Genomic DNA, 17,643 nt, shown 5'->3' with positions numbered 1-17,643 from the left:
GTGGAATGATGTGAAGCTAAAAACAAATGGTGTTTGAAAGTAGTCACATAGGTTTCTGCTAATTTGGAGTCTAAACTCTAATTTAGAAATCAACTGTTTCCTGCCTCAGTAAATCTTTCATATTGACCACAATAATAATTCAACCATTTTTGCAACTTGTCAAACCACACTTGACTGTTAGCCTCCCCGCAACACTAAATGTTTATCGGTTTGCCTGTCAGCCCAACCTCCCATCTCAGAAACAGTCTAAAATAGAAACCTGTCCAGGAACACTGATTTATCATCATACCTCAGAGATTAATAGAGAATCTTTCTTTACCTGTGGATTCTCAGCTATGTGACCGAGAGAGAAACGTTAGTCCCCAAATCCACCACACTGAAAACTGGGTCTCCTCAAGGCAGAGTGCTTGTGTCCTGGCGTTTCACACTGTGCATCTCCAAAGGAGAAAAATCTGATTGAGTTGGGATACACTCCTGAGAATGGATTAGGGCTGGACTTTGACTAGGTCTTTCTAACAAAGAAATGTGCTTTTATCTAAATCGTTCCATTGTATCTCTGGCTGAATATTTGGGGTCATTTTCCTGCTTTTACAACTTCTAGCAAGTTTTCTCCCATCAACTCTGACCAACTTCCATGTTCCTACTGAAGAAAATGTACTGAAATAAATATAGTGCCAATGCAGTGTATGTCCAATTAAATGGAAATGATTTATAATGGTCTCATATTTTTAAGTCTCAATCCCTGAGGTTCTAACAGGTGTGCAGACTTTTGAAGACCATGTTCAAAGATTAGTTTTAACTTACTAAACCATTTCCTTTGTTAGCATTGTAAACCATTACAAAACTGTAAAATATTATAAAGAAATAAATATTCAGAAATATTTTCAGAAAGAAGGAAAGGAGTCAAAACATTTAAATGTTTTGGAAAATGTTCAATATTACTGTCGAAGGTACCAAAAACGCTGGTTTGGTGATCAGCCGTGTTCTTGGCTGAACCCCATATGGCAGACTGAGGCGTGTTGCAGGCCGCCAGGCAAATACAGAAATTTTAAAACTTTCTGTGGCCCCCAGAAAATTGCCAGAAACAGATCATGGAGCTGTGGTTTTGAAATTCTGGAATACACATTGGCTTTATGATACAACAGAGAAAGGATCTGCCCAACGGGTAATCTCTGAAGGGGAAAGTCATCTCAGTGATAACTGTAAGTCTGTGTACCTGACTGATCTGTGCAAAGGTGGTAACATGGCATCACTGTGGACAGAAGAATATTGCGAAAGCTAAAGTTTTTAGGGTTTATTAGCTTCAAAATGTTGCTTTCCACATCAAAAAGCATCGCTGTACTGAAGGAGTACGATTTGAAAAGACACAAGTCAAGGCTCTTTTTCGAGATCTTTTCCAGAAGACCTGAGGTATCAAAGAAATGACACTTTACTCAGATAGGAACTGTGAGACAATCCATGCTTGCTGTCCTCCTGGAGCTGTGGCAGATGAAAATGTAGAGGAAGGCATAAAAAATTTGTTTTCATCAGCTACGTCGTCCCAGGGTGACTTTACTTGCGGACGATATCTTGAAATAGCTTTTTGAAGAATTCAGAAAAACAGATGTCACGTCTATTGCTACAGAAGACTTGACATGTTTCAAATGGTTACTTATTTTAGTTAGAAACTCCAGAGGCGTTTGCAGATTACACACACCAGCAGGTTCATAATAATGTCAGATGGCTCATCTGAGGCAGGGTTCTGGACGTCTTCTGCGTCAGGACTGCATGTCTTCTCTCTGAGAATCTAAAGAAAAACAAGTATCAGTTTTTATTCAGGACTGAAAATGAAAGCAACCAACCTGAGAAAATCTAATTTCCTACAGCATTGAAAGCAGCATTTTATAGCCCTGCCTGACCAGGAAGTCACCGGGAACTCTTAACTCTTGGTACGTACTTTTTATTGTTAAAAATGATTTTAATAAGTTGCTCCTTTCAAATAAAACGGGATGTATTTCTGCCGTATTGATCCTGAAGCTCATCTTGTCCTACAGCAGTTATTCACTGTGACTCTGTTCTCTCTGAATGTAAAGTGTTTTTATTGAACATGATCAAAGTACAGTACATGGGATCAATGAGTAATTAAAATAATCTGACTACGGGAAAAGTTTTTCAAAGCTTTTTACATTGTAATGCATGGTAGCACAAATGATTGTATTTCTAGTCCAGACAGTGTTTAATGATGAATACTGATTGTGTTTTCTCAGTATTTAGATTGAATATAAAATAATCTTTCTTCCTCTCGATGGTTTCATTCATTCTTTCAACCTGTTTTTCTGTCTCATACTTTATAAAGTAACAAAACTGTAATGTTTCCAGTCCTTTCCAAACACATAGTTGTTTATTTTATTATATTATTTCTTTCTAAGCAGGAGGAAATCCTCTTTTTTTTCTCTAGCAGCCACTGTTTGTGTTTCTGAGAATGGAGGTGGGAGGATTACTGGAGGATTGCCTCAGCGCAGCGAGAGAAGAACCTGGAAGTGTTGAAATCTCTGACTCTGTGAAGCTGAAGTACAAATGTTGCAGAGGTCAGACACACGATGGCGCTATATGCCTGTTCATCTGGACTAAATATTTGGTTCTTACTGGAGTTAAATCGTTTTTGTTTGTTTGTTTGTTTGTTTGTTTGTTTGTTTGTTTGTTTGTTTGTTTGTTTGTTTGTTTGTTTGTCTGTTTGTTTGTTTTGCTTAAAGCAATCAAAACTTTATGAGCCGCATTCAGAAGCTTATCACATCGATCAGATTATGATCTGGACTTTGACTGGGCCATGGAAACGCCTTTCAGAATTCATGTTTAGGGTTTTGCATTGAAATGACCTGGCAAATTATGAAGTATGTATGAACATGCATACGTGAATTATGTACGAGTCTTTTTTATGTGCATATTAATGTCTTATGATAATAATCTGATGACACTGGAGTGGATTTTTCTGAAATTGTAACCTTCATCTACATTAAGTTCTGGAGAACTGGAGAAAACCTGAACAGGGCTTCTAACTGAAGCCGATAGTGAAGTTTGTTGTGCAGCTTTAAACCCGAGTATTCTCGTTGTTTTTGAACTCTTTTTCCTGGGGTTATGAAATTCCTCTTTTATATCCTGTAGAGTCTCTGTGTGAAGAACTGGCCTCTCTGCTGGAGGAGGCAGAGCAGATGAAGTGGCCCTTTGTGCCAGAGAGGTGGCAGTATAAGCAGTCCATCAGCCCCACAGACAAGACCAACCTCAATGACCTCATCGGCAAAAACCTGCAGCAACTCTTGGTAATTCTTAGACAACTTATACTAACAAACACAGGCTGAGAAAAGTCATGACCTTCACCTTCAGTTTTTCCTGTTTATTTTATTTTTTTTTTTTTTTTAGCAAACCTAAATGTTAGTCATTAAACTAATTTTAACATCACAGACATGCTGTGTAAAATTATAGCAATCAGTTTTTAAGAGAGAAAAAGCTATCCATATTAACTTCATTAATACTTCAAAATATGAAATTAAAACAAATAGTGTTGCACTTTCAGCTTGTTTTCAAGAAAATGGTTTCATCACAATTTAGATTAAAAAAAGAGAGAGAATAAGAGTTAAAGGTCAAATCTCCAACAATATACGTTACAACATTAGACTTTCCTTTTTTTTTACAATATTGTAAAGAATATTTGCAGTATTACAGAAACATGTCAAAGGGTGCTGTGTCTTTTCTCTGGCTATAAGATAGATCTGGGGCGTTGATCACATCATAAAAATATTGAGATTATGCAACATTTTGTTGCATAATCTCATAATCTAAAGTCAAGGATTCATCGACTTTACTGAACAGTTTCATAGTCTTCATTCAACGTTACTAACCTAGAGCTCGTTTTTGTGAAAAAGTCGACAGTTTCTACTCATTTAACTGCGTCTGATTCCAGAGGTTTCCTCTTTCCCTTCTCTGCTCCTCTCTTGTTCTTTCTACTTTCCATCTTTTAAACTCCACTGACTGAGAGCGTTGACATGTTGCGTCAGGGTGTGTCAGGCTGCCGGTGGAGGAGTGCTGTGACTTTATGGTCTATGCATCTATAATTATGAGTATAGTTCATTTTATATAAGTCACCAGAATCAGAGAAGATACAGTTCGGGTGAAGGAGCTCGTTTCTAACTGGCTGTACAATAACAGTGTTCAAACAATGGTCCCGCCATCAGTACAGCATGCAGTGCTTTTCAGTACAATACACCACAATTAAAGCAGACATGGCCCAAGGGACAGTGATAGCAGCGTACATGATCAACACTGCTAGATAAAAATAACAAAAAAAAACAGCGGATATGCTTAAAATTAGTTTGGTCTGAACAGTGTGACAAAACAGCAAAAAGTCATCCATCCAGGTATGACTATGTTTTTACAGCACTTTGAATCCACACGCGCCTCTTACATACAGTTTGTGTGTTTAATCTGCTGCCAGGATCTTCTGAAGTCCTCCATCATGGCTCAGGAACCACAGACGTCCCTGGCAGTGATGTTCCTGGTGGACCGGTTCCTCTACTGGATCGATGAATCCAGACGACTTCTAAAGATCACCAAGCTCCTAAACCGGTGGTACCCTGAACAACCCATAGCCCCTCAGCTGATCATACGGGTGGCCAGAGTCTTCCTTAACTCTGGTATTTACTGATGGAGGAAGGGGCTTGAACATATTGACTGGTATTCTTATGCCTTATATATAATTGGACATTTATATAAAGGTCAAATGGAACAGTTTTGATTTTTATGTTTGTAGAATGTGCAACAACAACTCAACTTTCATTGTTATTTAGTATTACTGTGTTTTTACTGTGAAACAAACCATTTCATTGGCAAATCAACAAAATAAAACACATCTACACTTACAGGATAGTATGAATTGGTATTACAAGGGTTGAAAGCTTTTTTGATAATTTCATTTAGTGTTATACTTTTTTTTGATTATTTTATATCTTATCTCCACAGGAAAACTTCAGAAGGCAGAATCCATCTTGAGCAGTTTGATTTATAGAAATGGAACAACAGGTAGTTCAACAGAGCTTTTTATTCAGTTTTAAAGGCCCAAAGTCCAGCTCTAAGCATGAACTTGTCTTTGACATTCAGGTTGTTGGGTCTATCACTGTGACAGTGACAAAGTGCTCGTTCAAGCCGTCAGTGTTCAAGTGCGTGGAATGGTTTTGCAAAAGTTGGGTGAGTTTGAAATTAGTAAGCAGTAGTTTACTAATTTCTTCATGTATGGAAGCTTCTAACTGCCAGAGCTAGTATGGAAATTCAGGAGCAGTAGCTAGCTGAAATGAGAAACTTTGTTATAACGAGATATAAAAAGATGTTCCTTACAGATTACAACTTCTTATAAATGCATAAAGGGATTCCATCTGACTGTCTTCTGACTCTGTTTCTTCAAGGTGACACTCAGACATCCCACGAAGTATTGTCTTTTTGCTTTAACAACCTTTGCATTTCAACAAAAACAGACTTTGTTGAAGTTTTATATTTTGCCAAAACTATATATATATATATATATATATATATATATACACTGCTCAAAAAAATAAAGGGAACACTCAAATAACACATCCTAGATCTGAATGAATGAAATATTCTCATTGAATACTTTGTTCTGTACAAAGTTGAATGTGCTGACAACAAAATCACACAAAAATCATCAATGGAAATCAAATTTATTAACCAATGGAGGCCTGGATTTGGAGCCACACACAAAATTAAAGTGAAATGTTCCCTTTATTTTTTGAGCAGTATATATATATACATATAGTTACAATGTGTTTTATCTCTCACTACAACAGAACAGCTTCTGGTTTTAAAGGGATATTGCTCCTGTATTTATTTCCAAGCTCTAGCAGTTAAAGGTTTTTGTTTTCTGTCCTGCTTTTACAATCTTTTTGTATTTCAGGCCTGTGGCTGCAGGCCGCAGAGCTAATCTGGGCTTCTCTGGTTGGCTACTACTCACTCCCTCAGCCTGATAAGAAGGTAACCTTAAAGATAAGACTGCTAAAGTGTGCATTGGTACCCTATTGTAAAGCTGTTGTGTTTACTAGCCTCAATCCCACATTGCTATAAACCTTTGTTTCACAGGGCATTGGGACCTCTCTTGGCTTACTGGCTAACATATTAGTGTCCATGAGTGATGAAGACTTCCATTCTTTTAAAACTAATCCAGATATTGATTTTGTAAGTTTAAGAAACCAAAAAAAGTTGTTTTCCTTGTGCAGATATTTTTGGTATTCAGTGTAATTTATATTTGTTGCTATTTTTCAGCCATCTTTACTCGGAAATCCTGGGAGTCATCGTCTTCTTTTGGCCGCCCAGGCAGCTAAGATGGCTGTGGTGTACAGTCAGTACGCTTCACTTTACGTGCTGACGAATGTGGTACGTTGTACTTATGAACACTCTCATGTTACCACGGCTGTTACAGGAACATTTCTCCTATCAATAAAAGAGTCACTTAGTTTTTCAACAGTCATCCAGGACTCGGAAAACTTCTACATTTGATTAGGTTACGTTTCATGTGCTGAATAAAGTGTCTTTTGACTTTTGTCATTGGACCCATTCATAAGGAATCAATGTGATAAGGAAGGATGGTCTGTTTCTTTTCCTAAAATGTTTCAATACACAGAGGGATTGGTATGGTAATGTGACAAAAGAGAAGTGGGAATAAATAGAAATTAAGCCACTGCCAGTAATGTCATCACATGAACCAGAAAACCACACACTGTAACTGACGAGCTGCTTGTGGTTCAGCAGCAGCCATTGCTAAATGTGCCATCCTACTTACAGGCTGTGCTGAAAGGTGTCAACTAATAGAGAAAATTTAGATTTAGAAACTGTTGAGAGTTTTAAACTTGACTAACGTTGGTCAGGAAAAACCAGGTAACTATCTAAAAAATGGTCTGTAATTGTTTTTTATTTGTTTGTCTGTAGACGGCTCAAGGAAGCTGCTTGTTGTTGTACAGCTTCTCACTAGCATGCCCTCCCTCTCAAAGAGTGACCTTTCTCCAGAAGGCTCGAGAGGCCTTCACAATCGGCCTTCTCACCAAAGCAGAGGGCGAGCCGGTTACCAGCCAGCAGGAACTTCATACCTTCCTGAAGGCAGCCTATTCAATGACCGTCACTGACAAGTGGCTGGACGCTCCAAAGGATGTTGTAAAGGAGGCTGCTCAAGCTTGCCAGCAAGCTTTAGGATATTTCTACAAGTATTGTGATTCCAGTACTCAAGACAAAGATGGCCTGTCTGTTAGAATCATGCAACAAGTTGCTAAACTCAAGCAGCTGCTGGGTGTTGAGCCATTCCCTAATTCAGATAAAGGATCTTTTATTCCAGACAGCTACAGAAACGACAAAGATTCCTCTGTAAATTTCACCCTGGAGGGTTTCTCAAAGATATTGGAGAGATTTCAGAAATATCATGCATCGCTGTGTGAGGCCACCAAAAGTTTCAAGGAGACTGAAGACAAAAAGGCAAAAGTTTTAACAGCACTGGATACAAACCTAGATAAAGCCAGCAGAGAAAGTGGTACAGAAGTATTCAAGCAAAAATCAAAAAGCTCGGATTCATCAAACATGTTTTTGTCTCAAAATGTTGCTCCAACCCTGGAAAGCACAGACCCCCTGGGATTGTCTTGGCAGAAGCTCTCCTTCAGTAGATCAGGCTCTCTTCAGCCCAGCAGTGGTGTTCATAGAAGTGGCAGTGGACACGGAGCAAGCATTAGCGACCAGAGCAACATTCCCACTGAGAGTGATGATGACGACAGTTTTTCACACTCTGCAGATGAAAACCATAAGCCAAAGCCGCAAAACCAGAACTCCAGAAATAGTTCCCATCCAGTCCTAAAGTCCACAATTCCTGAAACCCCAAGACCGCTTCCACAGTGTGAAGCAATTCAAGCCGAAACAGAGACAGAAGTCTTTGACGAAGACAGTATGGCTGATGTTAATGAGGAAAGCAAAGAATATTTGCATTCCCAACTACCTCTCCAAACATCTTTCAGTTCCTTTGGAGAGAGTTTTAGTTCCCAGTCTTCATGGGAAAAAATCTCAACTGGCCAAAACTCCCCCATGTGTGAAAAAGTACAACCAGGTTACGTGTTAAAACCAAGGAGTCGATCTTCAGGTTCTGATGGGAGCTTCGTCATTGTGGAAACACCGAATTCTGAAAGCAGCTCTTCACCTGGTGGCATCACAGATCACAAACCACTCGAGAGGCATGATGTTCACTCAAATATAAAACCTGCAGCCAATTCAAGTCCTGCAAAACTTGTAGGCTGTGCAGTCTCAGCGGTCCAACACAACTCTTCACAGAGGATTCCAGACCCAAACGCAACTATTGAAAGCTCTGAGGAGAGCTCTGAGAGCTCGTACGATATGGTGGAGCTCAATGAAAACGGGCACCAAAGCAATGAAGTGACTTCTGCAAGAAAAGCACCTCAGAACAAGAATACTTTGTGCTACAGCTGTCTGTACCCCAGCACAACAGCTGCTCCTGAGTTTGAGTTGTCCCAGCATGATTACCAGGCTCTACTGGCTGGAATCTGCCATGAATGTCTGCAGAGGAGGTTCTACAGCAAGACAGAGTTATTCCAACTCCAAAAATTTCAAACTGCCTACAGTAAGTTTATTTCTGTGATAGCAGGAACTTCTCTTCCATTATCTATGTAGATAATCCCAGTTTATTCAAAATGTTATATTCACCAATGCAATTGTCATGCTAAAAATATATAATATGCCTTAAAATAAAAAATATATACATGAGAACATAAATGAAAATGTTCTAAATTTCAAAATATGCAACAGTCTTCATTGGCTTCTTAACTGATGCACCTAATTATAATTTCCTGCTGCTTTTAGTATTTCCTTGAGTATTTTGGTGTTTTTATGCTGCCATTTTACTGTTTTGTGTAAATGTAAGTCAAGTTTATCTATATAGTATACCTTCCACAGGTCAGAAAACCAAAGTCCTGAAAACAGATTACATACAAGATCGCACAGTGAAAAGCTAGCTAAAAGCCCGTCTGAATAAATGACTCTTGTCACGAACAAGATATAAAAGTTTGCATGTCTGCAAATTCTCCCCACTAGATGCTCTTCACCTGAAGTTCTCCAAGGCCACAGGACTGTGGACAGCCAGAGAGACCTGTGTTTACATCGGGGATCTGATGGAGATGGAGGGCAAACAGAGAAGAGCGATATGGGTTCAGTTTTTGCATCAGGAGGAGAGGTTAAGCAGGTATGAGATGCTACAAAAATAATCATGCTATTTCCATGTCACATTTTGCTTCGAGCAGAAACCGTGGTTTCAAAAAGGCTGCAGCCTCAAATTTAAATTAGAATAGAATAGGATATCCTGTCCCACAATGGGGGAAATTCGGATGTATCAGCAGCAAGTTAAAAGTGAGTGGAAGCACAAGGCAGAAGGATCTATGATAAAACTCTTTTGTGCACCCATGATGTCACTGAAGGAGAGCTCCAGCTCAGTAATAGCTTCATGATGGGTGGGAGTTCTTCTGTCTCCCACCACCTGGACAGGATCAAGGGGTCAACGTAGGCCAGACAGTGATATAAAGTCTTTTCAACAAAATTATAGACATTTTGTGGCACCAATGGTGAGGACTTCTATCACTCCTTAAACTGTTGTTTCACACCAAAGGTCAGCAATAGCTCGGACACAACTAACCCTGCTGAGTATCAGCCATTGTCAGCTATTATGGTTCCTGGGGCAAACAGGAAGTTGGTGGAAAAGACAAAAATAAATATTTGCTTTAGAACTACTACATTTAGCTGTTTTTTGTTCTAGCTTGTCGTTAAGGACTTCAATACATGTTTCAAAATGTCTTGTATTTCAGCAGATGTTTCCAATTTCATCAAAATGCTTGAGACTGAAATAGAATGGCTACAAAATGGCTGCTGCTTCAAGGTGAATCAGAAGCATCTTAACGTTCTTCACTTCCCCAGTGTATATCTGCGTTTCCACATCAAAAAAAATACTGAATGAACATAAAATTAGTGTTTTAAAGGGGCAGTATTATGTGTTTTCCAGTCACATAAAATTATTTTACAGCACAATCAAGTAAGTATGTTACTGACAGTCGTTGCCAAAATGCCATATATCTCAAATTTGAAAGAAATTTGACTTCATGATTTAACGCCTTGAAATTGGTCATCTGTCTCTTTAAAAACTCCACTTCTTCCTGAAACTCCGCCTTCAGGAAGTCATCGCAACATGGCTCCTCTATTAACCCTTTAGTAACGTTTCTGCCAGCATTGCACTGAATTACCTCATATAATGAACTTAGCAGATGCACAGTTCCACCAGGTGTTTGCTAATTGCTGCTGGCTAGTCTGAAGGAGCCGAGTGGGCGAAGGCTGCTCTGTGAGGTGGAAGATCAGAAGTTTGGAAACTGCTGCTCTGAGGAGGCGATGCTCAATCCCCCCAGAGGTTTTACACAGCTGAATGGTTGCCACTGGAGATAAATGATTTCTCGAACATGCATGAAATAGTCAAATTAACACTTCAGGTATGTTTTTGATAAAGGAATAACATTATATCATGATTCAAAGCTAAAAATGTTGCTTTTACATAATACTGCTCCTTTAATTGTTTATTTTCAACAAATTTACAAAAAAATAGGGGTATATTTGGCAGAATTGTGTGTAGAAATTTGATAGAAATATTTTTAACTAAGACTGTGACATAGGATAAAAAGGCGAAAAAGCTGTTAATGCTTTCTGAGTTTTGTCTAATATCCTCTGGTTTTTCTGGACATTTTCTGCAGTTATGTAGGGAAGGATTACTTGAAGCCAAAAGAAATCCGGTATCACCTGAAAGATGTGGAGCGCCAGATGACAGCTCAGTACTATGTGACTGAATTCAACAAGAGTCTCTACGATAAAGAAGTTTTGGCTCAGATCTTCTACATTCCCTCCGACGCATTGTTGGTGAGCACAGTGTGTGTGTGTGTGTGTGTGTGGCTTTGTATTTGATCAATTGTAAGGACCGTCTTCCTAAACCATATGAGGTTGCGGGGGCCAACTGAGAACAGCTGTTTTTGGGCCAGGAGTTAGGTTTGGGATTAAGGTGTGAATTGAGTTTAGGTTAGGTTTAGGGTTAGGCATATACTGGTAGTGGTTTGGTTTAGGGCAGCCAGAGCAGGTTTTCAAGACAAACTTGTAATCTACCTAACTGGTTCCATTCATCAGGATTTATGGGTAGCCATTGTTGAGTATCATAATAGTGTAAATTTATCCCTCGGTATGTAATGATTTACCAGCTGAAAGCATGTACAACTCTGGAAAAAAATACAACCACTGCAGGAAATTATCTCAGAGAAATTATCAGTTTCTCTGAGTTTACTTTTTATAGGTATATGTTTGAGTACAATTAACATTCTTTTATTCTACAAACTACTGACAACATGTCTCCAAAATTCCAAGCAAAAATGTAGTATTTATTTGCATAAAATGGGAAATGGTCTAAATAACAAAAAACAATAATAGTAAAAAAAAAAATTAAAAATGCAGCACTTTCAGACCTCAAATAATGCAAAGAGAACAAGTTCATATTCATTTAACAATACTAATGTTTGAACTCAGGAAGAGTTCAGAAATCAGTATTGGTGGAATAACCAGGAGGTTTTCAATGGGCTTGAGTGCAATGGTCTCTTCTTTTTTTTTTTTTCCAGAGTTGTCATGAATTGGTAGTGAGGATTGACACAGTAGACTCAGGTCGATGTGAAGAAATGATGTTTTGATGATAACAAGGAGTACAGACGTCCAGGCAGCAAAGAAGGCTAGGAGCTCAGACACTGGTAGCAACTGGGTAGAATACACGAAAGGAGCAGAGTGACAAAAGACACGACTTACGACTCCTACGACAAGGATCTGACAGGGAACAGGTGACACAGGTGAGGTTAAATACACAGAGGGTAATCAGAGAAACAAGAGGCAGATGGGGACAATCAAGCGGGAGACGAGACGACTCAGGAACTAAATAAACACACAAAAATACACACGAAAATCCTCACAAGAGCTGTATTAGCTTACCATTGGTAAATTGGAAGGTAGATGTAAACAAGTGGATGATAAGTCCAAATACAGCAGAGAGAAATCCATTTAAATAAAAAAAAAAAAAAAAGAAATATGGGTTGTTATGGACATGGCCTAAAATGATCCTGAACCCCTACGTTTCTTCTTGAGCAACAACAAATCAGTTCATCAGAAGAGATTTGAAAGTTTCAAGATGCCTCCTCCATTTCTTCTTTGTGCTTAGATTCTAAACGGAGATGAGATTGTGGGCTGCATCACCGTGGAGCCGTACATGCTTGGACAGTTTGTTAAACTCACCAACAACACTGGGCAGAAAGAGATGTCTGTCGAGGCTACGAAATATGGTCTGGCTTTTGGACACTTCACCTATCTGTTCTCTGGTCGCCAGGAAGTTGTGGTCGACTTGCAAGGTATCAGTACATAACTATAACTCTGACCAGGGATGAACACAGTAATCGTTTGCAGCCTTCAGGTGTATTATACCGCATGGAAAAAGAGATTTGACATTTTGTCAAGTCAAGTTTGTTTGTATAGGACATTTCAGCAACAAACATTTCAAATCATGAAGACATCAGTCAGCAATTATGAAACAAGAAATAAACATTATATTTTGCCAAATGTCATCAAAATCATCAGGCAAATACACATTGGTTTAAGTGAAACATTGGTCAATGTTTCACTTACTACTAATCAAAGGCAACTCTGAACAGATGGCACTTTTCCTCTTCCACAGGATGGACGACTTCCAATGGGAAAGGTCTGACTTACCTCACGGACCCCCAGATTCACTCCACCAGGACCCCCACAGGGCCCTCAAACTTTGGTGAAAGGGGGCTGGCAATTTTCCGGAAAGAGCAACATGGACCAACCTGCAACGAGATCTGCAACCTGCTTGAACTCACTCCACTCACCCTGCAGTCACATGTTTAAAGAGCTGGAGACTACATGTACTGACTGATGCTGAGAATGTTTTTTGTTAATTTTTTTGGCATCTGAATCACAGTGTATCAGATATTTATAGAAAATGCATCCAACATTACTCTGAATATCTGATTGATTCAACACTATGGTCAGAGCAGCTGAGACTGAAGCAAGTAGTTTGAAACTCAAAGCTGTTTTGTTAATTGCTTTATACTTCACATCATTTTATGATCATCTATATTTCTCCAGAAAAGTGTTGAATCTGCTTTTTTGTAAGCGTTTGTTTTGTTCATTTGTTCAGAGCATTACGATTTAAATTGTTTTAGCTCCAAGTATAATTCTACCACTCCAGTTGAATTTTCTTATTAACATAGGCAAAAGAAATTATACATCAAAACTTGAAGAAATCAGTTTTTGGAAGAAGAAAAAAGACATTTTATTTGAGTAAATTTTCAATTAAAAATGCTAAAAGAAAAAATATATATAGTCTGTGTTAACATTGGATTGCAAGAATGTGGAAGCAGTGACTTTAATAAATTTTGCTGATCAGATCTTCGTTCCTGATATCAATCAAACGTCCAGTGTCTGAACTTTTTGTCGTAAGGGCTAAAATAGTCAAACTGAGATATTATCAAGCTATAATTTTTAAAATAAATTCAAAAATGTTGTTGAAGCAATGTGTGGGGAACTAAAGTCTGTACAAGTCAGACCATCAGAAAAGTTAAACGAGTTTTGTTAACACAGCAAAATGTGATAAATGGTCGGTAACTTTTTCTAGTGATCAGCTTTCTGGTCAGACTCTGTGAAAAGAAAGGAAGGTTAATGACTGGTCAAAGGCACAGTAAGCATTGTGAAAACAGGAAGTACTGGAGGCTACTCGCGTTAGTCCCGTGATAGTCACACACCCTGAGTCATATGACTGTGGTTTGATCCATCAGCTCAGATCCAGTCCTGCGGTTAGGAGCCTCCTCCAATCAGAGCACAAACAACACTGTTCACCCCTGACCCACTGCAGTCCCATGCTGGAAGCCAAACCACCCACTGAGTGAAAAGTCACGTATTGAACCAAAAGAGGTTCAAGAGTGTATTTCAAGTTTCTCTATTGTGAAATCAATTTCAATATTTAAGAAAATACAAAACGACTAAAAGTAAAAACCTGCTTTAAACGTGTGCTCTGAATGGAGCATTAACCAGCCTTCAGAGAATAATGCAGACGCTGGCTTTTATGATGTTTACTGCAGCGTGTCTCTGAGAACAGCACTTGTCTCATTTATGACCTCAACCTGCGGCCAGCTGTCAGGGCTGGAGCTAAAACCCGGAACCACGGCTCTGCGTGTCCGAGACTCGGGTCAGAGTTTATAAGGAGGAGATCCCTCACCTGTGACAGCAGAGTGAACAGATCAGCGCATCGAGAAACATGAGACTCCCAGTCCTGCTCACATGTCTGCTGGCAGCCTGCCTGGCAGAGACGCCACATCCATGCGGTAGGAGGATGTTTTAGTTGGAATTAAGCTTTAACTTCATCTGCTTTCTCAACATTTCTTCATCATGTCTCACCTTTTCTGTATTAGACAAAATTTTGCTGCTATTTAGACTATTTATTTGGTGTTTTTAATTTGAAAAATGTTACATTTTTGTTCCACACAGAAAGTCCTCTCTTTCTCAGCGGAGCCCTCACGGTGGTAAGCCTTTCATTCGTCTGCACAATGAAGCAAAACCTGAGCAGAACTCCTGAGTAAATGTGTGAATCAGCATCACTTACACTCTCACTTTCCAGTCCACGCAGAATGAAAAGCTGTGGACCTACGCCAAATACCTGTACGACGCACTGGGACGCAGAGTACGACTGCTGGAGCTGGGCACCTACGAGAACAAGACGTTCACCTACGACGTTCTGCTGCTCTACAGAGAGGTGACCAGAGCATGGATATTCTGTGTCTTTATTTTAGCAGAAAGTGACTGTAGATCAGAGGTTTCAAAAAAGGAAATGGAAGTTTGGAAACACTGCAGTAGAAACATTTCTCTCAAGATTTTTCCAAGCAAGTGGAGCTGGTTGGTTAGATGTAAAGCCAGAAAGATTCCAATGTGATTTCAGGAAATCACAGTCTCTTATCAGCGTGAAAGTTTTCTTACAGGAAACAGCTACACATTAAAAAAAAAAAACTAATCACAAGTGCAGTGGAATAAAATGGAGCAATGGTAAATGATTACCTCTGGTTAAACCCATGAAGAAAGCCTTATTCTGTTGTGGAGGAACAATGATCAGTTTAGAATGCCAGAGTTGACAGAAATATCAGAACAACTTACAAATTCACCATTTTAGAAACAATTCCTTTTGAAGATTGTCAGTTACATGACTGTGTGTAATGGCTTCATTCCTGAAAACTTGTAGAGACTGTTACATGAATACCAAATTAAGCATCGTGAATGAAACTTCAGGGTGGGAACCTTTTTGATACATTTCCAGATCAGCAACACAAATTTACAAGGACCTTAAAGCACCGGGTCTGACACCAGAGTACCAGCACTGCCTCAACTTCCATCACTTAATACAAGAGAAGTCATCTGGTCTTTATGGTCTGCTTATTCCAATGCAAATATTGATGCCCTTAAATATGTACATTATAGCACAGTGTTAGGGTGATCAGTAGTAACTTGTCTCAGAAGGCCATATCCATATACAGATGCATGCTCTATGTGTTGGTAGCCATTTGTTTGTAGGTTTGCAGTTGGCCCACCCTCTCCATTTTAGGATGATTTGTTTGAAAAGTGTTCTGTAAGATGTACAGAAGAATCTGAAAGAATTGACCTTGCTGAAACCGTCCCTCCTTACTTTTCTGATCAGGCTACCATGTATGAGATCCACCATCATAACCGTACCTGTAAGAAGATGCCTCTGAAGGTAGAGTTCTACCCGCTGGCTATCCCAAAAGACGCCACTCTGCTGGGTCAGGCTGTGGTGGGAAGTTCCTCTGGACCTGGACAAGGCCTCTTGGTGAACACCTGGACGGGAGAGCTACCAGACAAGTCAGGTGAGAAGGCGTCTATGGCAGTAACCTCCTCGGTTCTTCATTCAGCCAGCTTTGGCAGCACAGCTTTTATTCTCTGTCCTTCCAGGAAAGTACTCATCAGTGGTCACTGAATTTGGCTGCATTCCTGTCAACACCAACTACCAAACCAAAGAGTTCGGATGGGTGGTGACGAGGTTAGTTTCAGCATCGTGACCATGATAAAACTTGAGCTGACATGTCCGAGCTCAGCCTTATGATTCCTGCATCTGTTTCTCTGTTAGCTTCTTCGACAACGTCATCGGGATTGAAGATCCTAATCTCCTCAATCCCCCCAGCTTCTGCTCTGAAGCAGAGAGAATGGAGGATCAGAAGGAACCAGTAGACTTCTTCAGCTTATTTCAAAGCAAGAAATGAAGACCTCCTTCGATTGTTTCATTTCATCCAACTCTGTTGTCTTGTTCCACTCTTGGTTGAGACCTCGGTGCGTTCAGTATTTTTTCTCAAAATGGATCCGTTTGTTCAGTTCTCTCCATTTCAATTCATTTTCATTTACTCTGATGATCCGTTGAAGAATGTCTCTCTAGAACACGAGCAAGAATAATAAATTGAGTAATTTTCTCTTCATTGTGTTTTTGAGTGTGATTTGTACACACACAAGTTTATAGGTTACCCGTAACTTTGCCTGACACTAACCATAATTCACATGACACCATTAAGCCCAACCCCTAATCCTTAAAAGAAGAGCCCATGGCCTTGTGAGTGGACTTTGGCCCTCATTAGGCTCACACCAGAGAAAGCCCTAAGTAGGTTACATACAAGTACACACACTAAACAGTTCATTCATCTTGAACATTTTTCACACTTTGTCAGGTTACTGAGATTTTGTATATCCAACACAAATCAGCACAAAATTCTTATTTGGATGCAAAAGTTTGTGCAAACTAACATTTTATTGCAATTACAGTTTCTAATTTTTTGGAGTCCATCTCCACATGCAGGACAGTGGAGGCGAATGACGGACTAAATTTTACATTGAGTATCAGTAAATGGAGATAAATGACACATACACATATTTAGATGTATTTCTATTCTCTCCCTACTTCACCATCCTACAATACTTTTTATGTTTGTCACACAAACTGCCCAAAAATACGTAAGCTTTTTGGTTTTGTACGACCTGAGGATCTTTATGTTTGGTTGTTCAAGAAGAGCTTTCTGTTCATTCCTTCTGAACAGAATGCTCTTCTGCTCAGAAGATGGTCGATGCTCTTTGTTGTTGGCTTTCAACTTTTCCTGAACGAGGGAAATTATTGTAAATACACAGCAGGTTTGGTGCTGTAATTAAAACATAAAACATAAAACACTTTTTAAGAAGGTGAGTGTTCATTTATGTCTTTAAAAGAGGAGCAAATAAATAGGTTTTCACCAGGGAATAACGTGACCAGACAGTGATCATGGCTGGATGGGCAAAAACCAGAGATAATCATTGGATTTGGGAATCCTAATCAGTTAGAGCAAGTTAGTCAGTTCTCCTTGTTCAGTCACATGGATTCGGCATATTTCATACCATTACAACCAGCATCTTTGATAATTATGCTGGATACAGACTGGAAACCCCACAGGC

The 17,643-nt window shown here is 39.3% G+C and overlaps 2 protein-coding genes across 4 annotated transcripts; both read left to right on the top strand.

Annotated features, from left to right (window-relative positions):
- Window positions 1-905: 905 nt before the first annotated feature.
- alpk1 (alpha-kinase 1) lies at window positions 906-13,559 on the top strand. 3 transcript variants are annotated; one of them, XM_007555847.2, is made up of 14 exons: window positions 906-1,928; window positions 2,438-2,567; window positions 3,142-3,296; window positions 4,469-4,667; window positions 4,993-5,052; window positions 5,131-5,217; window positions 5,942-6,018; window positions 6,124-6,219; window positions 6,307-6,417; window positions 6,970-8,653; window positions 9,124-9,271; window positions 10,818-10,980; window positions 12,311-12,497; window positions 12,821-13,559. In XM_007555847.2, exons 2-14 carry the CDS (start codon window positions 2,462-2,464, stop codon window positions 13,015-13,017), a joined length of 3,270 nt encoding a protein of 1,089 aa, XP_007555909.1. In that variant the 5' UTR covers window positions 906-1,928; window positions 2,438-2,461; the 3' UTR covers window positions 13,018-13,559. The 3 variants fall into 3 exon arrangements, with proteins under 3 accessions (XP_007555909.1, XP_016528777.1, XP_016528778.1); XM_016673291.1 differs by having other exon boundaries at window positions 906-2,567; XM_016673292.1 differs by lacking the exons at window positions 906-1,928; window positions 2,438-2,567; window positions 3,142-3,296 and having other exon boundaries at window positions 4,574-4,707.
- A 783-nt stretch (window positions 13,560-14,342) lies between these two features.
- Window positions 14,343-16,643, top strand: LOC103140616 (ependymin-2-like). The gene is made up of 6 exons (XM_007555846.2): window positions 14,343-14,492; window positions 14,656-14,690; window positions 14,786-14,920; window positions 15,854-16,040; window positions 16,126-16,213; window positions 16,301-16,643. Exons 1-6 carry the CDS (start codon window positions 14,426-14,428, stop codon window positions 16,431-16,433), a joined length of 645 nt encoding a protein of 214 aa, XP_007555908.1. The 5' UTR covers window positions 14,343-14,425; the 3' UTR covers window positions 16,434-16,643.
- The last annotated feature ends 1,000 nt before the right edge of the window (window positions 16,644-17,643 follow it).

Source organism: Poecilia formosa, unplaced genomic scaffold (genome assembly GCF_000485575.1).
Source record: "Poecilia formosa unplaced genomic scaffold, Poecilia_formosa-5.1.2 Scaffold73, whole genome shotgun sequence".
Lineage (NCBI taxonomy): Eukaryota > Metazoa > Chordata > Actinopteri > Cyprinodontiformes > Poeciliidae > Poecilia > Poecilia formosa.
The sequence above is the reverse complement of the archived record's forward strand: the minus strand, read 5'-3'. Positions and strand labels throughout refer to the sequence as shown.